Source organism: Panthera tigris, chromosome A1 (genome assembly GCF_018350195.1).
Source record: "Panthera tigris isolate Pti1 chromosome A1, P.tigris_Pti1_mat1.1, whole genome shotgun sequence".
NCBI lineage: Eukaryota > Metazoa > Chordata > Mammalia > Carnivora > Felidae > Panthera > Panthera tigris.
This window is the reverse complement of record NC_056660.1, coordinates 4,342,656-4,360,894: the sequence shown is the minus strand read 5'-3', so window position 1 is coordinate 4,360,894 and position 18,239 is coordinate 4,342,656. Positions and strand designations below refer to the sequence as shown.

Sequence of the window (18,239 nt, the reverse complement as noted above, 5' to 3'; positions counted from 1 at the left end):
TAAAAGGCATCATCTTCGTTCTCTGTCATCAGCCATTGATTTGACAAGTATTTACCGAGTGCCCACGATGTGTCGATATTATTGTAGGCCCTAGAAATAAATCAGTGTGTAACACAGATGGAAATTCCTGCTCTGGAGCGGTTTATATTTCTGTAAGGGAGATAAGACCGACCTAAATAGGTAAAGAACACAGTATTTTATTAGTTAATACGAGCTGTAGAGAAAACTGGATGGGGAAGGGGTTAGTGAACGTGTGTAGATTTTAAACAGAGTTGACGGGACTAGGGGCGGGGCAAATGAGCATAGACTTGAAGGAGGTGCAGGAATAAGCCTGTGGCTCTTAGGGGAAGAACGTTCCAGATGGAGGCTTGGCAAGGGCAGAGGACCCTAGGTAGCTGGACACATCTGAGAAGCAAAAAGGGCAAAGTGGCGAGTGGAGTGAGCGAGGGGAGCGGGAAGAGGTGGAGGCAGATGCAAGGAGGAGCTGTGTTCAGGGCTTTTCCTCGAGTGAGATGGGAAGTCATTTGGGGGTTTGAGCAGAGAAGTATGTCTCTTACATTTTGTCTGTATTACATTATATACAGAAGTATGTCTGTCTTACATTTTGATGGCAGGTCATGTCCTGCTGACACCGAGATAGGCTGCAGAGAGGCAAGGGTGGAGGAGAGGCCTGTCAGAAGGGGTTTTGCAGTAATCGTGATGAGAAAGATGGCGGCTTGACCAAAGTGGTGGCAGTGGAGTCATAGGATGTGTCAGATTCTAGAGACACAGCATTTTGAAGGGGAACCAAGATTTTTAAGCTGATCAACTGAAAAGACGTAGTGAGTTACTGTCAACCAAGAGGGAGGGGACTGGAGGCTTCGTTTGGTTCAAGTTAAGTTGAGATGCCAATTGGTGTTCACATGGTGATGTTGAGTAGGCAGGAGTTGAGGAGAGGGCTCTGAGCCAGAGAGATAAATTAGGGTCTGTATTTTAGGGCATGACTTTGTCTGAGGTGTCCATGGGAGTGAGTGCATTTGAAGAAGAACGGAAGTCCAGGGACTGAGCTCTGGGCTCTCCCAAGTTTAAGACGTCAGGGATGTGAGGAAAAGCCAGTAATGGCCGCCAAGAAGGAGCATCAATGAAAGAGGAGGAAAGTGAACAGAGTGGGTGGTCCTGGAGGCCACGCCAGGAAGTGACTGAAGGGGAGGACAGTGATCAGCTGACTCAAATGCTGAGGACGTGTGAAATCTAAAGAAGGTCGAGGATTGACTGCTGGGGTGAGCAGTGTGGATTCTCCAACCCACCGGACTTGCAGCGGCTAATGCCAGGTATCATTACCAGCAAATCCACTGCTCGCCAGGTGGTTAGCATGGTCGTATGTTAGAGTTGCGCTGTTGTGCACAGAGCCACAGAGGATATGAGTTTGTGTCCTTAAGGAATTTAAAATTTAGTTGGGGAGCTCAGTGATCTAAATATAAACAGTAACGGAGGTCATTGTCTTTTCAGTGTCAAACGAGTGGCAAGTATAGACAAAACAATGCTAGAGGATTTTAGGAGTTCGGGAAGTTTGTCAGATGCTATGTAGTTGCTGAGGGTTTTATGAGGGAGGTGAAACTGGAAATCGGTGGTGAAGAAATGGTGAACTTTCAGCAGAGAGAAGGAGGTGGGAAGGGGTATAAACCAAGGTTAAGGTGGGCACTCATATGGCAGGCGAATTAGGAAATAATTTTCCAGTGAGGCATTTATTTGTTTTCAGGGGCTTTCAAACCTTTTATTTTATTTTATTTTATTTTATTTTATTTTATTTTATTTTATTTTATTTTATTTTATTTTATTTTATCCTATCCTATCCTATCCTATCCTATCCTATCCTATCCTATTTTTATTGTTTTTATTTCTTAATGTTTATTTATTTTTGAGACAGAGAGAGACAGAGCATGAGTGGGGTAGGGGCAGAGAGAGAGGGAGACATAGAATCCAAAGCAGGCTGCAGGCTCTGAGCTGTCAGCACAGAGCCTGACACGGGGCTCGAACCCACGAACCGTGAGACCATGACCTGAGCTGAAGTCAGATGCTTATCCGAGCCCCCCAGGTGCCCCTCATTCTTTTTAATATGACAGTTTTCCGGGTAGATTGAGGTAGATCTTTCACATGTAAGATAGCTAGAAAAACAAAAATGGGTGAAAGTGAGTAAAAATCTCACTTAGAAATAAAAGCATGCACAGACTTACTTGAACATACTTCTCTATGGCAGCTGGTATGATATCCTAAAATAAGCTTTCATTTTTAATGAAATAATGTTTTTTTCCTAAAAGACCTAATACCATTTAATATGGCACATGGGCAGTGTTTCCAAGATTACTGTTACAAGGCCTGTTAAATATCAGTAGTGGCAAGAAACCCCAGAGCTTCTTGGTTTAGGTTAACCTCCGTTCTTTTCTCAGGCTTTTATTTTACTCAGAAAGGAGATAAATTGGAGACGGCGAGAAACTTAAAACCATATACAAGATCATCTGGAAAATATAAAAACAGTGTTTGTGGCAAACTCTAAAACGCATGTGAAAACTCTACACATAAATCAGTGGCGGAAAGTGGCAAATTCAAAAGTACACATGAAAAATTCCCCGTCATGGGAAATAATGATAGTTGTACCATATTGCCTTTATGAGTTTGTAGTATATAATGACTATGGCTGAAGTCTTTAAGTGATTAAAAAAAAAAATCCTAGTGGAGCTTAAATTTCTAAGGTTCTAATTTTGTTTATTTTCTTTTGGTGTTGATCCTGAATAGATTATTCTGCAGCTATATATAAAAAAGAAATATAGCTCTCCGGAAAAACATTGATTTTTAAAATCTAATTTTCAGTGACTCACGCTTCAAAATTACACTGATTTTTATGAACAAATCAGAGTCTGGCTATTTTTTTGAAACTCGGGCAAAATTAAGCAGGTCTAAGAAACGTATTTTTTCTCTTCCACATATGAGTAGATAGAAACACATTGAAAATTTGGATTTTTTTTTTTTTTTTTAACCTCCCCCTTCACTCCTTCCTCTGGGGTATAATCGAAGGGTTTGGATTACTACTATGTTCGTTAAATTTGTTTTCTGATAAACTGATCATCATTATTTGGAAATACTTATGCCTAGGATATGTTAGCAACCCCGACATATCTCTTTGAGGGCATTTGAAAATGATCTCTTTAAGGGCATTACAGTGTATAGATTATGACTATTACATTCTAATTTTAACAGGTATGTTCATTATATTTTATGTAATTAAAGACATTTTCTTTTGGATTTCATTTTAGAGACGGTCATGCAGTTCCTTGAGAAGCTATCAGACAAACTTTCTGAAAGGTTAGTTTTTGTACTATTCAGATGTGTATCATGTAGGTTTTTCTTCTTTTTCATTTTTTTAAAATTCATTTTATTCATTTTTGAGAGACAGAGAGAGACAGGGCGTACGCAGGAGAGGGGCAGAGAGAGAGAGACACAGACAGAATCTGAAGCAGGCTCCAGGCTCTGAGCTGTCAGCAGAGAGCCCGATGTGGGGCTCGAACCCATGAACTGTGAGGTCATGACCTGCGCCAAAGTCGGACGCTTAACTGACTGAGCCACCCAGGTGCCTTTATATAAATTTATAAAAAATTTGAAGGTGACCTATTAAGAATGTAAGTGTGGGAATATCGAGTCAGATCTATGGCCGAGTCAGGAGATTGGATTAACGATGAGGAATACTTTGAAAGCACATAGCTGTCTTCCCAAGGTGACAGTCTTGAAAACTTAGGCTGTCCCCTCTGATTAACCAGTTCATTGTCTTAGGAACCCATCATTGATGTGTAATTAAAAAATGTTTTCCAAACCTTTTTGGGACTATATATTTTCGACTCCTGCCACCAATGTTACAAGCTCATAAAGTCGTGTTTCTCTTCTTTTGGCCTAAATGTACATGGCTCATGGATGTGGTAGATTGAGCTGTGTTTTCGATCTTAAGAATGATCTGCCTCCCCATTTGAGTTCCTTTGTTGTGGCCCTGCCTTCCATTCTTGATCGTGTCACTTGTCCTTTGCCGGTGCTTCTCTCGTGCTTTGTTGAGAGGCCACACTCCGGCAGCCTTCAGAGACCGACGGTTCCAGAAGGAGGCATGTCACGGCTGCCTTATTATGCTGCCTGGAATTTCCTTTGCCTTTTGACCACCAACACGTTGAATTTATCTCAGATTTCCATTTTCTGTTACTATAAATTCACTCCTTAGCACCCAGTCCTCTCTAATTCGGATTATATTTTAAATTCTAAAATTTTCTTTTAATCTAGTGAATCACTGTGGCTTTGATAGAATGAAAAGGAAGTATTAATTATGTGGTTAGTTGAGAATATACTCTGCTTTATTAGGAAAGTGTTAGTATTCTTTCTTCCCTTCTCTGTAGCTATAGATTGTATTTTGAGCAAACATATCTTCAGATTTTTATGGATATATATATAGGTGTTAATTCTAACAGAAACTTCATATTTTATAATTTTAAGCACATATTTGATTATTGCCCAGCTAGAGTTTTCTTTGGGGAAAAAATATGAATGGAAATCTTAAATATAATCTCTGTTCATGTTTTTTCTTGTAGAAAGTTATTTGTTAGTCTCTTACCTTCTTAATGTGTAGCAAAAAGCAGTTATTTTAAGTTTTCTGGTGAATACTTTGCATGTTTGTGTAACATTGCTCATTTTCCCAGGCTTTAATACTATCAAAACCTTTATCTGTCTGCTAGGATGTTTTTAAGGTAGAAATGGCAGTACTTTACTAATGATATATTGACATCCCTTTTAACACAGGTAAAATGTGGATTAATACTGGCTTACATTTGCACTACAAATGACTTCTGGTTTTATCATGAATATCGGAAAGGTACATAAACAAAATTATTAATGTAATTATTAAAATTTTGTCCTAATAAACTTGTTTTACAGAACTATAAGAGACTTTGAGATGATACGAGGGATGAAAATGAAACTAAATCCTCAAAATTCTGTAAGTGACACTTTTATATATTTTTTTTTTATGTTTATTTTTTGAAAGAGAGAGAGAGAGAGCATGAGCGGGGAAGGGGCAGAGAGGGAGACACAGAATCCGAAGCAGGCTCCAGGCTCCGAGCTGTCAGCACGGAACCTGATGCGGGGCTCAAACTCACGAACCGTGAGATCATGACCTAAGGTCCAGTCGGACGCTTAACTGACTGATCAACCCAGGCACCGCGGAATATTTTTATTATAATGTAAACAATCTATCAGCTGGGGTCCTTATCTTTTGACTCTAGAACTTTCTTGTTATATGCTGAAGGTACGTATAGTCTTGTTTGTTATCCCTGGACTTGGTTCTGATTCTTGGGTTTAGTGAATAAAGTATTGAAATACTTGATCCATACGTCCGAATCTGACATTTCTCGGCAATCCAGTATTTTTGTTGGTTAGCTGATATAAGACACACACACACACACACACACACACAGACACACACACACTCATACATGTACACACACCTATAAACGTATATTAACTATGTATATTCATATATACTCGTGTGAAGGCTGCTTCTATTCTATGGAAAGTGGGCTTCTCAGTTTGAAGCAGGCTTTCAGGAAGCTCGGTGGAGGACTGATCTGGCAGGTGGCAATTTAACCATCAGTGTTAACATTACAGTTTACTTTTTTATTTGCTAACTTATGGAGCTCAATTAAATAGATCGATGTGGACTTCAAAGGATACCCCATCTTAAAACACTTAGGTGGTGTTTTCAATCATAAGATTAAACGATTGCATGATCTTATAGTACAGACTTAAGTGTCTTTATGTCCAGAAGGATGCCCAAGTGATGGTGTGCCCCCAAAAGTGATGGGATTCCAGGTGTTAGGACCCTCGCTCTCATTTGGTTCAAGGGCGTTCACTGGGTTACTGGTTGTCTGCCTTATTCTCTTATTGGTCCTGTCGTTGGCAGTTCTTGATTTTGGTGCTGGCCGCTAGAGCCAAAGTCCTAGAGAACATCTAGGGGAAATGAGCCTTGCAGATTTAGAAACTATTTTCCAGTTTCTCAGATACAGCCACTAAGAAATAGATTAATCCTAGCAAATTCACCAATTTCAAGAGTAGCATGTCAGTTTGTTAATTTATGGTAGGAGCTGTGTAGCAAAGTAACTAGGGTCAGTCATCTGCAACTTTGGCTTGGTAGGTAGATCCACTTAGGAAGCTAGGTATAGGCCAGAATTTATGTTGGTGAATATAGAAATAGAAAAGATAAAATACGTTGCCAGAAGCTCCTTTATTATAAGCTAATATGAAACTATCCTCTCTAGACATTTGGTATACAGGTGACTCTCTAGATATTTGTGAAATGCCTGATCTCGTCGTGAACGGTACCACGCTTCACCCTGCAACCCTGGCCAGAACCTGGATTTGCTCCAGGCCGGTAGTTCTCAAAGTGTGTTCCCTGGACCAGAAGCAGCAGCAGCATCTGCAACTTGTTAAAAATACAAACTCTCCAGTCCCACATGAGACGTGCTGTATCTCCAGCCCTACAGTCCTGTTCCAACAAGCCCTTCGGGTTATTTATCTCTTTCCCTTCTCTGCCCACATATAACCATTTACCAAATCGTGTGGATTCTACCTTCCAGAGAACTCTGTTCTCTCCTCTCCACGCCCATTGCCACAGTTCTGGTTGAGGTCATTCTTACTTCTCACCCAGACCATAGTTGTAGTTGCTGAACTACTTTTCTAGCCTTTGGTTCTGGCTCCTGATTTGGACTGCTTAGCAATGTGCTAAGTGTTAGACATAGGGTAGGTACTCAACACTTATTTGAAATATGAATGAATGAATGAATGAATGAATGACTTGCCATTAGAGGGATTTTGCCAAAAAGCAGATCTGACCTCGTCACTCTCTTGTTTAAGATTTTTCTGTGGTTTTCTGTAATTCTCAGATTCACCTTCCTATTCCTGTTTTTTTTTTTTTTTTTTTTGAATGTTTATTTATTTTTGAGAGAGAGACAGTGAGAGCCAGGGAGAAGCAGAGAGAGAGAGAGAGAGAAAGAGAGAGAGAGAGAATCTGAAACAGGCTCCAGGCTCTGAGCTGTCAGCACCGACTGAGCCACCCAGACACCCCTCCTATTTCTTTTTTTAATGTTTATTTACTTTCGAGAGAGAGAGAGAGACAGTGAGGAGGGTGGGGAAGAGAGAGGGTGGGGGAAATCTCAAGTAGATTCCACACCGTCAGCGCAGAGCTTGAAATCACGAATCACAGGATCATGACCTTAGCTGAAATCAAGAGTCAGATGCTTAGCTGACTCCGGGAAGACTTCTCGTGTAAAAGACACTTGAGCAGAGCCTTGGGAGAAACGAGGCAGTACCCCGCACACGTCACGTAGGGCAGAGCCTTTTCAGCAGAGAGAGCAGCTGCCCGTTGTGCTTGGAAAACGACGAGGAGACCAGTGCAGTGAGGGAGGGCAAGAGTCGCAGGAGGTGGGCTCAGGGTTCAGGGCGGTGCAATCAGGTCATGTAGAAGGGAGATGGGAAAGCATTGGCGAGCAGAAATAACTCTTCCAGGGGCGCCTTGGGTGGCTCAGTTGGTTGAGTGTCCGACTTCGGCTCAGGTCATGATCTCGCAGTTCGTGGGTTCGGGCCCCGCGTCGGGCTCTGGGCTGACAGCTCGGAGCCTGGAGCCTGCTTTGGATTCTGTGTCTCCCTGTTTCTCTCTGCCCCTCCCCTGCTTGCGCGCTGTCTCTCTCTCTCTCTCTCTCTCTCAAAAATAAACATTTAAGAAATGACTGTTCCAACATTGTGCAGTAATATGGATTGAACACTTGAGCCTAGGCAATCTGACTTCACAGCCTGGGCTGTTAGTCACTCCTGTCACCTGGACAGTTTGTGGGGAGGATGATCTTCCAGGGATTCGGGCTTTTTTCCCCGTCAGTATTCTGTACCAGTTGTCAAAACCAACTATTAGGACAATGCTTCTTTATGGCATATTTTCTTTGCCACGATTAGAGTTAATTCTCCCTTCGTTACACTTGAAATTGTTGCTTTCATTTTGGGGATCCACCCTAAGCTTCCTGCTTAGATTTAGAAAGAACTCTAATCTTACCTTTAGAGCCCTAATCTTACCTGCAGTATGTTTTATGGATAAATACGTGGGTTACATGTTGGGAAAAATTTCAACATGGCTAATTTAATCTATTAATGTTGACTTTTATAAGTTGACATTGTACATTATTTACTTTCCCCCCAAATTCTGGGACATTGTTTTGTTTATGCCTTTGTACTCATTGATTATAGGGAAGTCAAAATGAAGAGGTGGGCATTTTTAGGGTCTTTAAAAAACTTACCTGATATAATGGTTTACATCTTATAAGCTGGCTAAATTCTTGGTAAAAATTGCGAAGTAGTCAATAATTTTCATAGCAATGGATTTTTCCATTATAGGAATTAATGCCTTGGGATCCCCCCTACTACAGCGGTGTGATTCGTGCAGAGAGGTGAGTTGTTTTGTTTTGTTTTGTTCTGAGAAACCCTTATAAATGAGAAGGAAGAAAGAAACTGTTTATCGAGCACTTTGTACAGTAATCGTGCAACGTGAGTAATCTCACTCAGTTGCCCGCATTAGAAGCCCGTGCACGCTCAAGTCCGCGCCCTGCCCTGGCCTTTGCCAACATTTGCCCACACATTCTTCGTCTGGTTTAACACCTGTGCTCTCAGCCTTAGTATTGTCTACCCCTCCCCCAAAGCCTATACTTGTATGGCTCGGGTCACTTCCTGGTTTAAAACTTTTAAATATCTCTGTGTGGTGTCTAGAATCTGGCTTCCTGGGAGTAGCTTCCAGGTTTTCTTACTAGATGGAGTGTTTCGGGGGCTGGAAGTTTGGTTGTCGCTCGTTTCTGGCCCGGGATGGGTGCTCGGCAAATATATGTTGAACTAAGGAAGGAAGAGAGTGGTACTGGGGATGGTGACATACGGTTTTCTTATGTTTCCTCATTTTTATTTGAACATATTGTCAACATATCATTGGCACATCTGGAAGGATACATGTGAAATTAAGATTTAGGACCGTTAACTTGATTTAAGTCCTCCTCCAGTTCCGTAGTCTCCTCTTTGATTATATAATGGCAAACTAGTGGGTATGTTTGTTTTCCCCCTAAATACACCCTATTTCTGTCATTTTTATATTTGCATGTAAACCCAAGAAATATGGAGGGCTGTTCAAAGTGAACACATCTAAAAACAAAACGAGAAAACCCAAAAAACAAAGTGAGCACGTTTAGAAATGTTTATGTCCCAAGCAACTTTATATATGCATTAGGAATTTTTGAAAACCTCCAAATCCTACCCTTCAACGGATTTTTAACATTTTTCTCTTACAGCTCCTTCTTGAGCTGCTCGGCTTTAACCACGAGAGTTAAGATTGATTTAGGTAGTGGACGAAAATAAGTTTTGTGCCTTTTTCTCCATTAAAGCATGTTGGCATACATCATGATAATAATATACTTAAGTTTGGTATTCAGCTCTAAAGTCTTTCTGTTCCTCTGCATTATTCAAGTCTTACTTACAAAGCAGATTGTCTCCTAATACTTCGTCAGCTACTGTTTTTTATACATATATTTCAGACTCAGCACAGGCCTCCTTCTCTGTGGAAGCACATAAGCTGTCATTCAAAATCTGTAATCATTTGATTATGATACACAGTGAGTGCCCAGAATATGTTATAGCTTAATGTAGTCATTTCACAGGTGCGTCTTATGGCTGTGGAACTTCAGACCTTGCTCCTTATCGTTACAGAAAACATATCATTTCTCTTCTAAAACTTTTTCAAAGAGAGATTTGGTTTGGTTATTTGTAAGAGAACACTAATTTTTTTTATTAATGCTTTCCATATCTATATAAGGTTTTTAAAATTTTTTGTTCGTGGAAAGTGATGTAAATTAGATGTGTTTGTTTCTTCCCGAGTTTTGCTCTGTGATTTTTATTTGTTATTTAGCTTTACTCTATAAGTGTAGGATGCCCAGGTGGTGGTTCTGTGGAAATTACTTGTGAATATTTGAAGACTTGGAAAGACATCATCAATTATAAAGTATAAGCATTAATTAGGAGTAGGAGATCCCTGAGAAGTTTGATAGTAATCTTAAATAAAAGATACTGAATAAAAGGTGGTGACTTTCTCTTCTCCGTTTTTACCGAAAGTACAATATCGCGAAGTCTTTGTGTTGCTGACTGACTCTAGAGTCAGTCCTTAGGGATCTCTGAGCCCGCAGATAGATTGGGAGTTCTCTGTCCTCTGGACTGGCCACAGAGACGGGGGTTACCGTCCACGCGGGGCAATTGTTGAGTGGCAACACCCCAGGCAGCATGGCAGTGTGGTCTGGAGTATGTTCCCTGAAGTCTGGGAGGCCTGTGTGAGTCCTGGCTCCACCGCTAATGAGATATCCATGAGCTTTGGAAAGAAAGTTCCTTGTCCTCTCTAAGCCTCTCAGCAAGGTTATCTATAAAATGGGGGTTATGACAGTCCCTACTTTGTAGGTCAGGATGAAATGAGATAATGTTGCTATTATGAGTACTAAAATAACATGATTATATGGAATTGGCCTTCTGGGGACACTCTTCTAGAGGATGATCTGCTCTAAGAGATGCTTTTTACGTGTTCTTTAAAATCTTTCGAAGGAGTGGTCCCTTCCCTCCGAAGTCTCCTTTAAGAAAACACTCGTCTCAAGTGTAATGAGTATGTCGAATTAGTTGTAAAATGCTCATCAGACAAGCTTTTAAGGATAGAGAAGGGACACAGGGACAGGGAAGCACACCTCGCCTCTGCTTCCCAGAGCATCACTCTGTCCAAGGAGGAGGAAACCCTGTGTCTGGCGGGCAGGGCAGCTCACCTCGGGTCGCTTTCCTCTTGAAGGCCACAGCCTCTTGAAGGCTACTGCCTTCAAAATAGAATTGCAGCCGTCATTCATGGCCTCTAGGATCCGTCTGGTCACAGCCTGCTTTTCTTTAACAATGAATACGTGCACACCCACGGTTATTTGCTGGGTATGGCCTGCCCTTCTGGTCTTTCCCACCCATTCCTCTTCCTTTACAGTTTTCCTCAGCCAGCCGAAACCCTGCGTCTGGCACTTAGATCCCTTTGTGTCTCAGACAGAGCCTGTGTCTGGCAGCTAACAGTGTTCCCTTTGCCTTCCTTTGCTGTCTCACTTGTGAAATTTCGCCAAGAGTCCACGACACCTCCGGGTCTGCCACAGCCTCTGTGCTTCCCGTCACCACCATACTTCCCAGCCTCCACGCGGCACCCTTGACCTTTAACGACGTGTTCCTTTGGTCCCCTGTGTTCAACATGTCTTGTCAACCATACCTTAACGCTCTTAAGAACAAAGTTTGTCTTATTTTTTCCATTTGCGGTTACGTGTGAAATAAACACTCTGGGCTCTCGACAAATGCATTATTGGCGAATAGCCACTGTTCAAGACTGTGTCCAAAGCAGTACTCGGAAATCCTTATTAAAAGCAATCCAGTCGTAAAGAGACTATCATACCGTATATTCGTGAATGGCTTTTTTCATCTACCAGATTTGTTGGAAGCGGGTAACCCTCTGGGAGGTCTTCATAGCGCTCATTTGTTGACAGAAGTTTCCACCAGGCTTATTGGTTCTTAGAGTTAAGAAATCGCCAGCTCTTCCAGGAACACAGTATAACCTACCTGGTATCCACCAGGGGCTTTACTGAATTTACTTCAAGTGTCCATACTAGGTCATGTCTTGGGCTCTTAACTCCTTTCAAAGAACCAAGAAAAGGGATGCCGAAATGCTTCAGAGGGGATCGTAAGAATCGGGGGGTTTAAACATCGATTTTCAGTAGCTTAAAAGGCAAATGATTGAGTTTTGGCTTGAGATTTCAGTAATCTTGATTGACAAGAGTAGGCTGAGAGGCACAGGTAATGGATGAGAAAAGAAAGCGAAAACAGAACAGTTTGGATTGGAGGTTGGAAGGACGGAATGACGTGAGGACTGCTAAATCCTTGTTAAATTCCTCTGCTTTCAAGTAAAGACTTAAATAAATGTGTGGTTTGACACGAAACAAAAAATAGAAGGCTTTCCTTGGTTTGAGTTTTTCTTCAAGTTAACCCCTGGGACCTTTCTTTTTTTGCTTTTATGTTCAGATTCCTTTCAAGTTTCTTAAATGTTCGCCTAAAGAAAGAACCTATTACAAGTGAGGTGAGAAATTAACGTGTTTTCAAACCACCCAGGGTTGGTCCTGGGAAATAGAGGCATGAGTGACCGATGGAAATCTTAAAGAGCACAGAAAAATCTTAATTTTCTTTTTCAAGTTTTAGTGTTGGAGTCTTCATGGCACAGGAAAAGTCATTCTTTACAAAACTTTTTAAAACATTTATTTATGAGGCAGAGGGAGACAGAGGGTAAGCGGGAAAGGAGCAGAGAGAGAGGGAGAGACACAGAATCCGAAGCAGGCTCCAGGCTCCGAGCTGTCAGCACAGAGCCCGACACGAGTCTCGAACCCATGAACCACGAGATCATGACCTGAACCCAAGTCAGACGCACAACCCACTGAGTCATCCAGGCACCCTGAAAAGTCACTCTTTAAATTATGAAAAGTATACATACAGTTATTTTATTTAAAATTTACATGGGATTTTTGAACAGGCTGTACATTCGTATGGTTCAAAAAGTCACAACAACTTTAAAAAGTACTCACTGAGAAATTTTGGTGTCATACCCGTCCCTGCTCACAGCACTCCCCCTTGCCCCTGTCCCCTAGAGGTAATCATTTTAAAGTTGTTTCAAGTGTCCTGGCAGTGTTTGATGTCTGTTTTTAATGCTGGTCAACTTTATTTCTCTTCTGCCAACAGTGAGTTTCAGTGAGTATTACTTCATTAATTTTGGTGGTATTTTGTAGATATTATTGGGAAGTGGAATTCAGTATTGTCTATTCTTTGCTAAGGGGTATTCTCAAAAGTTCGAGAGCATTCATTCACATAATGAAATAGGAATGTTTTCTGTTTTAAACTCTTCAGGAAACCCTGAACTTTCACAGACAGATGACTCTGTGGTATTTCAAGATAATAAAGATTTGTTTGATGTGTGAAATTGTATAGTTTATTGGCTAGTGTATGTGCAGTGAACTTGGTGCTGACAGTGTTGAAAACCAGTAACATTTATTATGAAAACTTTCAAAATAAAGACAAGTATAAAGAATAACGTAGGTAGGGGCACCTGGGTGGCTCAGTCGGTTGGGCATCCGACTTCGGCTCGGGTCATGATCTCACAGTCAGTGAGTTCGAGCCCCGCATCAGGCTCTGTGCTGATGGCTCGGAGCCTGGAGTCTGCTTCGGATTCTGTGTGTGTCTCTCTCAGCCCCTCCCTCTCTCTCTCTCTCTCTCAAAAATAAAATTAAAAAAACATAAAAAAAAAAAGAACGTAGGTAACCCCATGTTTTCATCTCCCAAATTTAGTAACTATCCAAACTGTGCCATATTTGCTTCATTTATCTTTTTTCTTTCTGTTTCTTTCTCTCTTTCCCTCCCTCCCTCCCTCCCATCCTCCATCCCATCCTTTCTTCCTTGTTACTAAACCTTAGACCTCATGTCATTTCACTTCAACGTGTTTCTTGTGTACCTCTAAAGAATATAGATATTTTCGTCCATCACTCCAGCACCGTCATTGCCCAGGAAGGTTCACAGCAGTTCACTGGCACCACCTGATACTCAGTCTGTATTCATGTTTCCTTGATAGTATTGGGTCCGTTTTCTCCCAGGCAGCTTGTTGGAACCAGGGTCCACCCAAGACCTACACGTCCTATCGGTTTTTTCTGTCCCCCGAATCTCTGACTCTGCGGCAGGTGAGCACACGCCTTGCCCCAGCCCAGCCCCCCATCTCTTTCGTATTATTACCTTGTGGCAGACACCAGGTTGCTTGTCTTACAGATGTCCCAGACTTCTGGGTCTATGCGATCGCTTTCTTGTAGCGTCATTTTGCTGCTTCCTCCCATCTGGATGTGACGGGACCCCCGTCATTTTTGGGTGTTCCGTCTCGTCTTACCGTTGCAGTTCAGGGATGACTAATTCTACGTATTAATGTAACAAATAAGCTGCGTGAGAGAGGTCCCACGGCTGTCCTAAGATGTGGCTCCGGCCTCTGAGGTGGCGGTTCTGTCACCAGAGTCAGTCACAGCATTGTAACGTGGACATCCTCTCTCCCGGATGCCAGGCCCGCCCGTTTACTTTCCCACTTCTCTGGGGTGATGATGGAATCGTACCGTATTTGTGAACTTCAGTTTTGATTTATGTTAACTACAATCTCCGGTGAACTAAGCAGCCCGTCTGTACCATTAAGGAACCTTGTTCTCCGATTACCAGGAAGTTTGGCTGGAGAAGTTTTCTTGGCTGTAGCCTCAGAAGGCGAGATAGAAACAACTGGCAATGGCCGGTTCTTTATAAAACAGAGCGTTTTTATTCTCTGTTCTTTATTTTCAGTACGTTCGAATCGCCTGAAGGGTAAACGGGTTTCCGCGTCAGACACCTTTTACTGCCTCACCTTGGTTTAACCGGATGGAACGGTCGCTCTCCCCTATGGCTCTCAGGACTAAACATTTTAAAACACCATCCAACCATCGCATTAAAATCACGCTTAGGCAGTCATTCCTGATGCCAGAAACACCCTGTTTCATTTTCTCTTGCTAAAGTCAGTAGTTGCCCTGATGGCATCGTCACATACCCTGCTCTTACCCTGTGTGCGTTCTCCCTCGCCCACTCGCGCCCTCCGGCCGGCTGTCTCGTTCCTGCTGTGGTGAGTCTCTCTAAGTGTTTGCCATGCGGTGCAAAGCTTCTCTGACATTCGCTCAACCTCCTGAGTAGCACCGGGGAAGACCGAAGCCTATGTTTACCTGCAGTTTCAACCAGGATCCGCTGGCTGCACTTAATTGTGTTTCTGTGTTTTCACGACGTTCGATGCCAAGATGTGTTTAGAAATAACATCCAAGTTCTTTCTATAATCCCAGGTGCATCACAGGTTGAAATATAAATCTGACTCATAGATTGTACTTCCTAAGTACAGTGATACATTGATCTTTTCCTTAAAAAAAAAAAAAAAAAAAGCCCTCAGGGATGCCTGGGTGGCTCAGTCGGTTGAGCATCCAACTTTGACTCAGGTCGTGATCTCACTGTTCATGAGTTCGAGCCCCTCATCGGGCTCAGTGCTGACAGCTCAGAGCCTGGAGCCTGCTTCGGATTCTGTGTCTCCCTCTCTCCGCCCACCCCTACTCATGCTCTGTCTCTCTCTCTCTCTCTCTCTCTCTCTGTCAAAAATAAATACATTTTTTTTTTTTAAAAAAAAGCCCTCAACAACAAAGAATTCTTCAGTTGAAAGTCTCTAATACTTCTGTACTTATTTCAGTGATAATTAGTGTTCCTGATGGGGATTTTGAGATATGGCTAAATCCTAGGGCTCCCAATCAGAAAGATTTCATTTTATACCAGTACCCTGCTGATTATAATATGTTCTAATTCTCTGCAAATCGAGAACTTGTAAACCCCTGGGGCTCCTATTTCTCACCAGAACGACTAGCAGAGCATCTCTTCCGCTTCATTTGGCCGCCACGGTGGCTTAACGGTGATTCTCCTCCGATTTCCGGCTGGGGAAGAAGCGTACGCGGATTGCAGACAGGTCTCGTGTCCGGATTCAAACCGGTGGGACCCTCTTGACAGCAAATAGTAGTAAAACTCTCCTGTGAAGCCGTAAGAGGGTTTGAGGTGACGAGAGGGATGGCAATGACTGAGTGACAGGTGACACAGATGGCAATAACACACTAAATAAGTCCCCAGAGCACACCCGTTTCACGCCGTGCACGCTGGGCTGTGGCTCTGAGAGGCCGTAGGTTTTCCATGTCCCCGCAGTACCTGTCTGCCGTTTTGCGGTCTCTAGATGGTAGAGGAGGCGTTTCTGACACGTAGTGTCTGTGCGGATAGGAAAGTTGTGCCCGGCGATGCCCTGAACAGGTGTTCAGAAGCAAAGTGGCCGCCCCAGTGCCGTGGCCGCAGGCCGTGGCTTGGCCGGCCTCTGGCCCCACGTCCTCGAGGGGTTCAGTGGCCTAGGTGTCATTTCACACCGTGTGGCAGGTGCCAGCCGAGAGCAGAAAAGGCGGGGGCCCGCGGGGTCGGCCTGCTGCCCCGGGACCGGTGTGTCGTATGGCCGGTGCGTCAGGCCCGGCTCGTGGCCGCTGGACGTCCCTTCGGGCCTTTCGAGTCTCTCCCCACCTCGCTGGACCTTTTCCCGTCGTGGCTGCTCTTCGGGCAGGAATCGCCTCTCGCTTGCGGGAGTCACGGAGGGCGGGGGCAGCACGCAGGTGGCGGGACCTCCGGCTGTGGCAGGTGGCCGGGTCGGCCGTGGGCAGCCTCTGCTCGTGGGCCCTCGGTACCCGTGAGCCTTGGCTGGTGCTCCGCCTTCTCCAGGAATGCCCTTCGCCCTCACCGGGGAGCTCGTCCCTCGACCCCTGCCCCGGAGGCCACCTCCTTTTGGAACTTCTCCCTGACCCTCACGGTGGCATCCTGTCCCCCGTGGCGGGCAGAATCAGCCACGGCCTGTCTTTGTTCCCGGCCCTTTGAGCACCGCTCTTATGCCCCTTCTCACCTGGGGATCCTGCTCTGTGAACCGACGGTGCCAGGCCCTTCCCACCTCGAGGAGTTATCAGGCACGTAGTAGGTGACTCGTGAGCGCTCGCTGCCCCGCCTCCACCTTCCCGCCAGTGCCGCTGTAGTCCGTGCGGTGGGCACCGTGCCAGCGTCTTCGCAGGCCTGGTCTGGCCGTCAGGGGAGCCGGGAAGCGTCGTCTCCGTTTCCCTCGTTAGCAAATCGAGACCCCTCCAGAAGCCAAGTGCCTTGCTCGAAGCACAGCACCAGGGAGAGAGAGAGCCAGGATTGTAACTTCAGGGCTCTCTCTCCTAGACCGCCTGGTGCCGTGACAAGCCTCTCTGGGCCTCCGTTCCCTCAAGTAAAACGAAGCGGTAATTCTCGCTCTGGCTGGCTCACAGAATTACGTAAGGAGTGTGGGAGACTCTTGATGCGAAAGTGCTCTGAAAATTGTAAAGCATCTCAGGGATCGGTATAATAGTAATTATATGTTATTATATATAAAAAGAAGAAAAAGGGATCGCTTACCCTAACTTTTTGTATATCCTCAATCTCTTTCTTTCTCTTAACTTCTTTCCCTGTGCTTGCTGAGGCGCTAAGATATCCCCATCTTAAAATACAAATACTTCCAGGGCGCCTGGCTGGCTCAGTCGGTGATGCGCCCGACTTCAGCTCAGGCCATGATCTAGCGGTCCGTGAGTTCGAGCCCCGCATCAGGCTCTGTGCTGACAGCTCAGGGTCTGGAGCCTGCTTCGGATTCTGTGTCTCCCTCTCTCTCTCTGTCCTTCCCCTGCTTGCACTCTGTCTCTTATCTCTCTCTCTCAAAAAGAAATAAACGTTAAAAAAAATAAAAAACAACAACAAATATTTGCCCTCCCCTCCCCTGACCCTTGGAGAGACTGTAGCCCTTGTTTTTTCTTGCCAGACCTCCCCCAGCAGTGGTCCACACTGGATGCTTCCTCTTCTAATGGCCAGAGTCTGAGTCTTAGCCCTGATAATCCGTCCGGCTGGTCTTCCCCAGGGCCCGGCCTCCGGCCAGTCATACAGTTCAGTAACTCACTTTAGCCCTCAAAACCCCACAGCCTCTGCAGTTTGCGACATTGCTGACCATTTCCTGTTTCCTAAAATTCTCTCTTCAGTGCATGCCCCCGACTCCCTCTTACCTTTGTCATCACCCTCTCATTTTCCCCTTTTACTTCTCTCCTCTAAATTGGCAGCTTTAGGAGTGCACTCAGGGCTCCGACACCCCGGCTGTGATCGGGAGCTCCTTTCCTGTCACGGCGGTTTGGGAGCTGTGGCTAAGAATGAACGTGCAGTCTCCCTTTACTACTTGAACTTGTAACAAGTCCTTGGGGAAAGGACTTCAGTACCAAGGTACCAACCAGAACCGTTTTCTCTCGACTCCCATAGCATTGTCATCCCGTTAGAAAGAAACCCTCAGCCCTTCTCCTTACTGCATGGAACTTCGGGGAGGTGACTTCCCTTCCCGTAAGGCTTCATGTAAATCATGTCACGTGGGGGTAATCATATCGCCTGCAGGATTGTTTTTGCTCTTAAATGAGGTACATATACTCTGATGGGCTTATTAGTCCAGT

The 18,239-nt window shown here is 44.1% G+C and overlaps 1 protein-coding gene across 6 annotated transcripts in view; it reads left to right on the top strand.

Moving 5' to 3' along the window:
• The window catches only part of LOC102960672 (mitochondrial intermediate peptidase), a 162,892-nt gene that overhangs the window by 22,955 nt on the left and 121,698 nt on the right, over positions 1-18,239 (top strand). For all 6 annotated transcript variants that reach the window (XR_006216036.1, XR_006216046.1, XM_042982618.1 and 3 more), the window contains exons 8-10: positions 3,291-3,339; positions 4,945-5,005; positions 8,446-8,498. Coding sequence is in view for 4 of the 6 variants with exons in the window: in XM_042982618.1 (XP_042838552.1) it covers positions 3,291-3,339; positions 4,945-5,005; positions 8,446-8,498 (163 nt within the window). In the remaining 2 variants the exon portion in view is untranslated. The remainder of the gene's footprint in view (positions 1-3,290; positions 3,340-4,944; positions 5,006-8,445; positions 8,499-18,239) is intronic.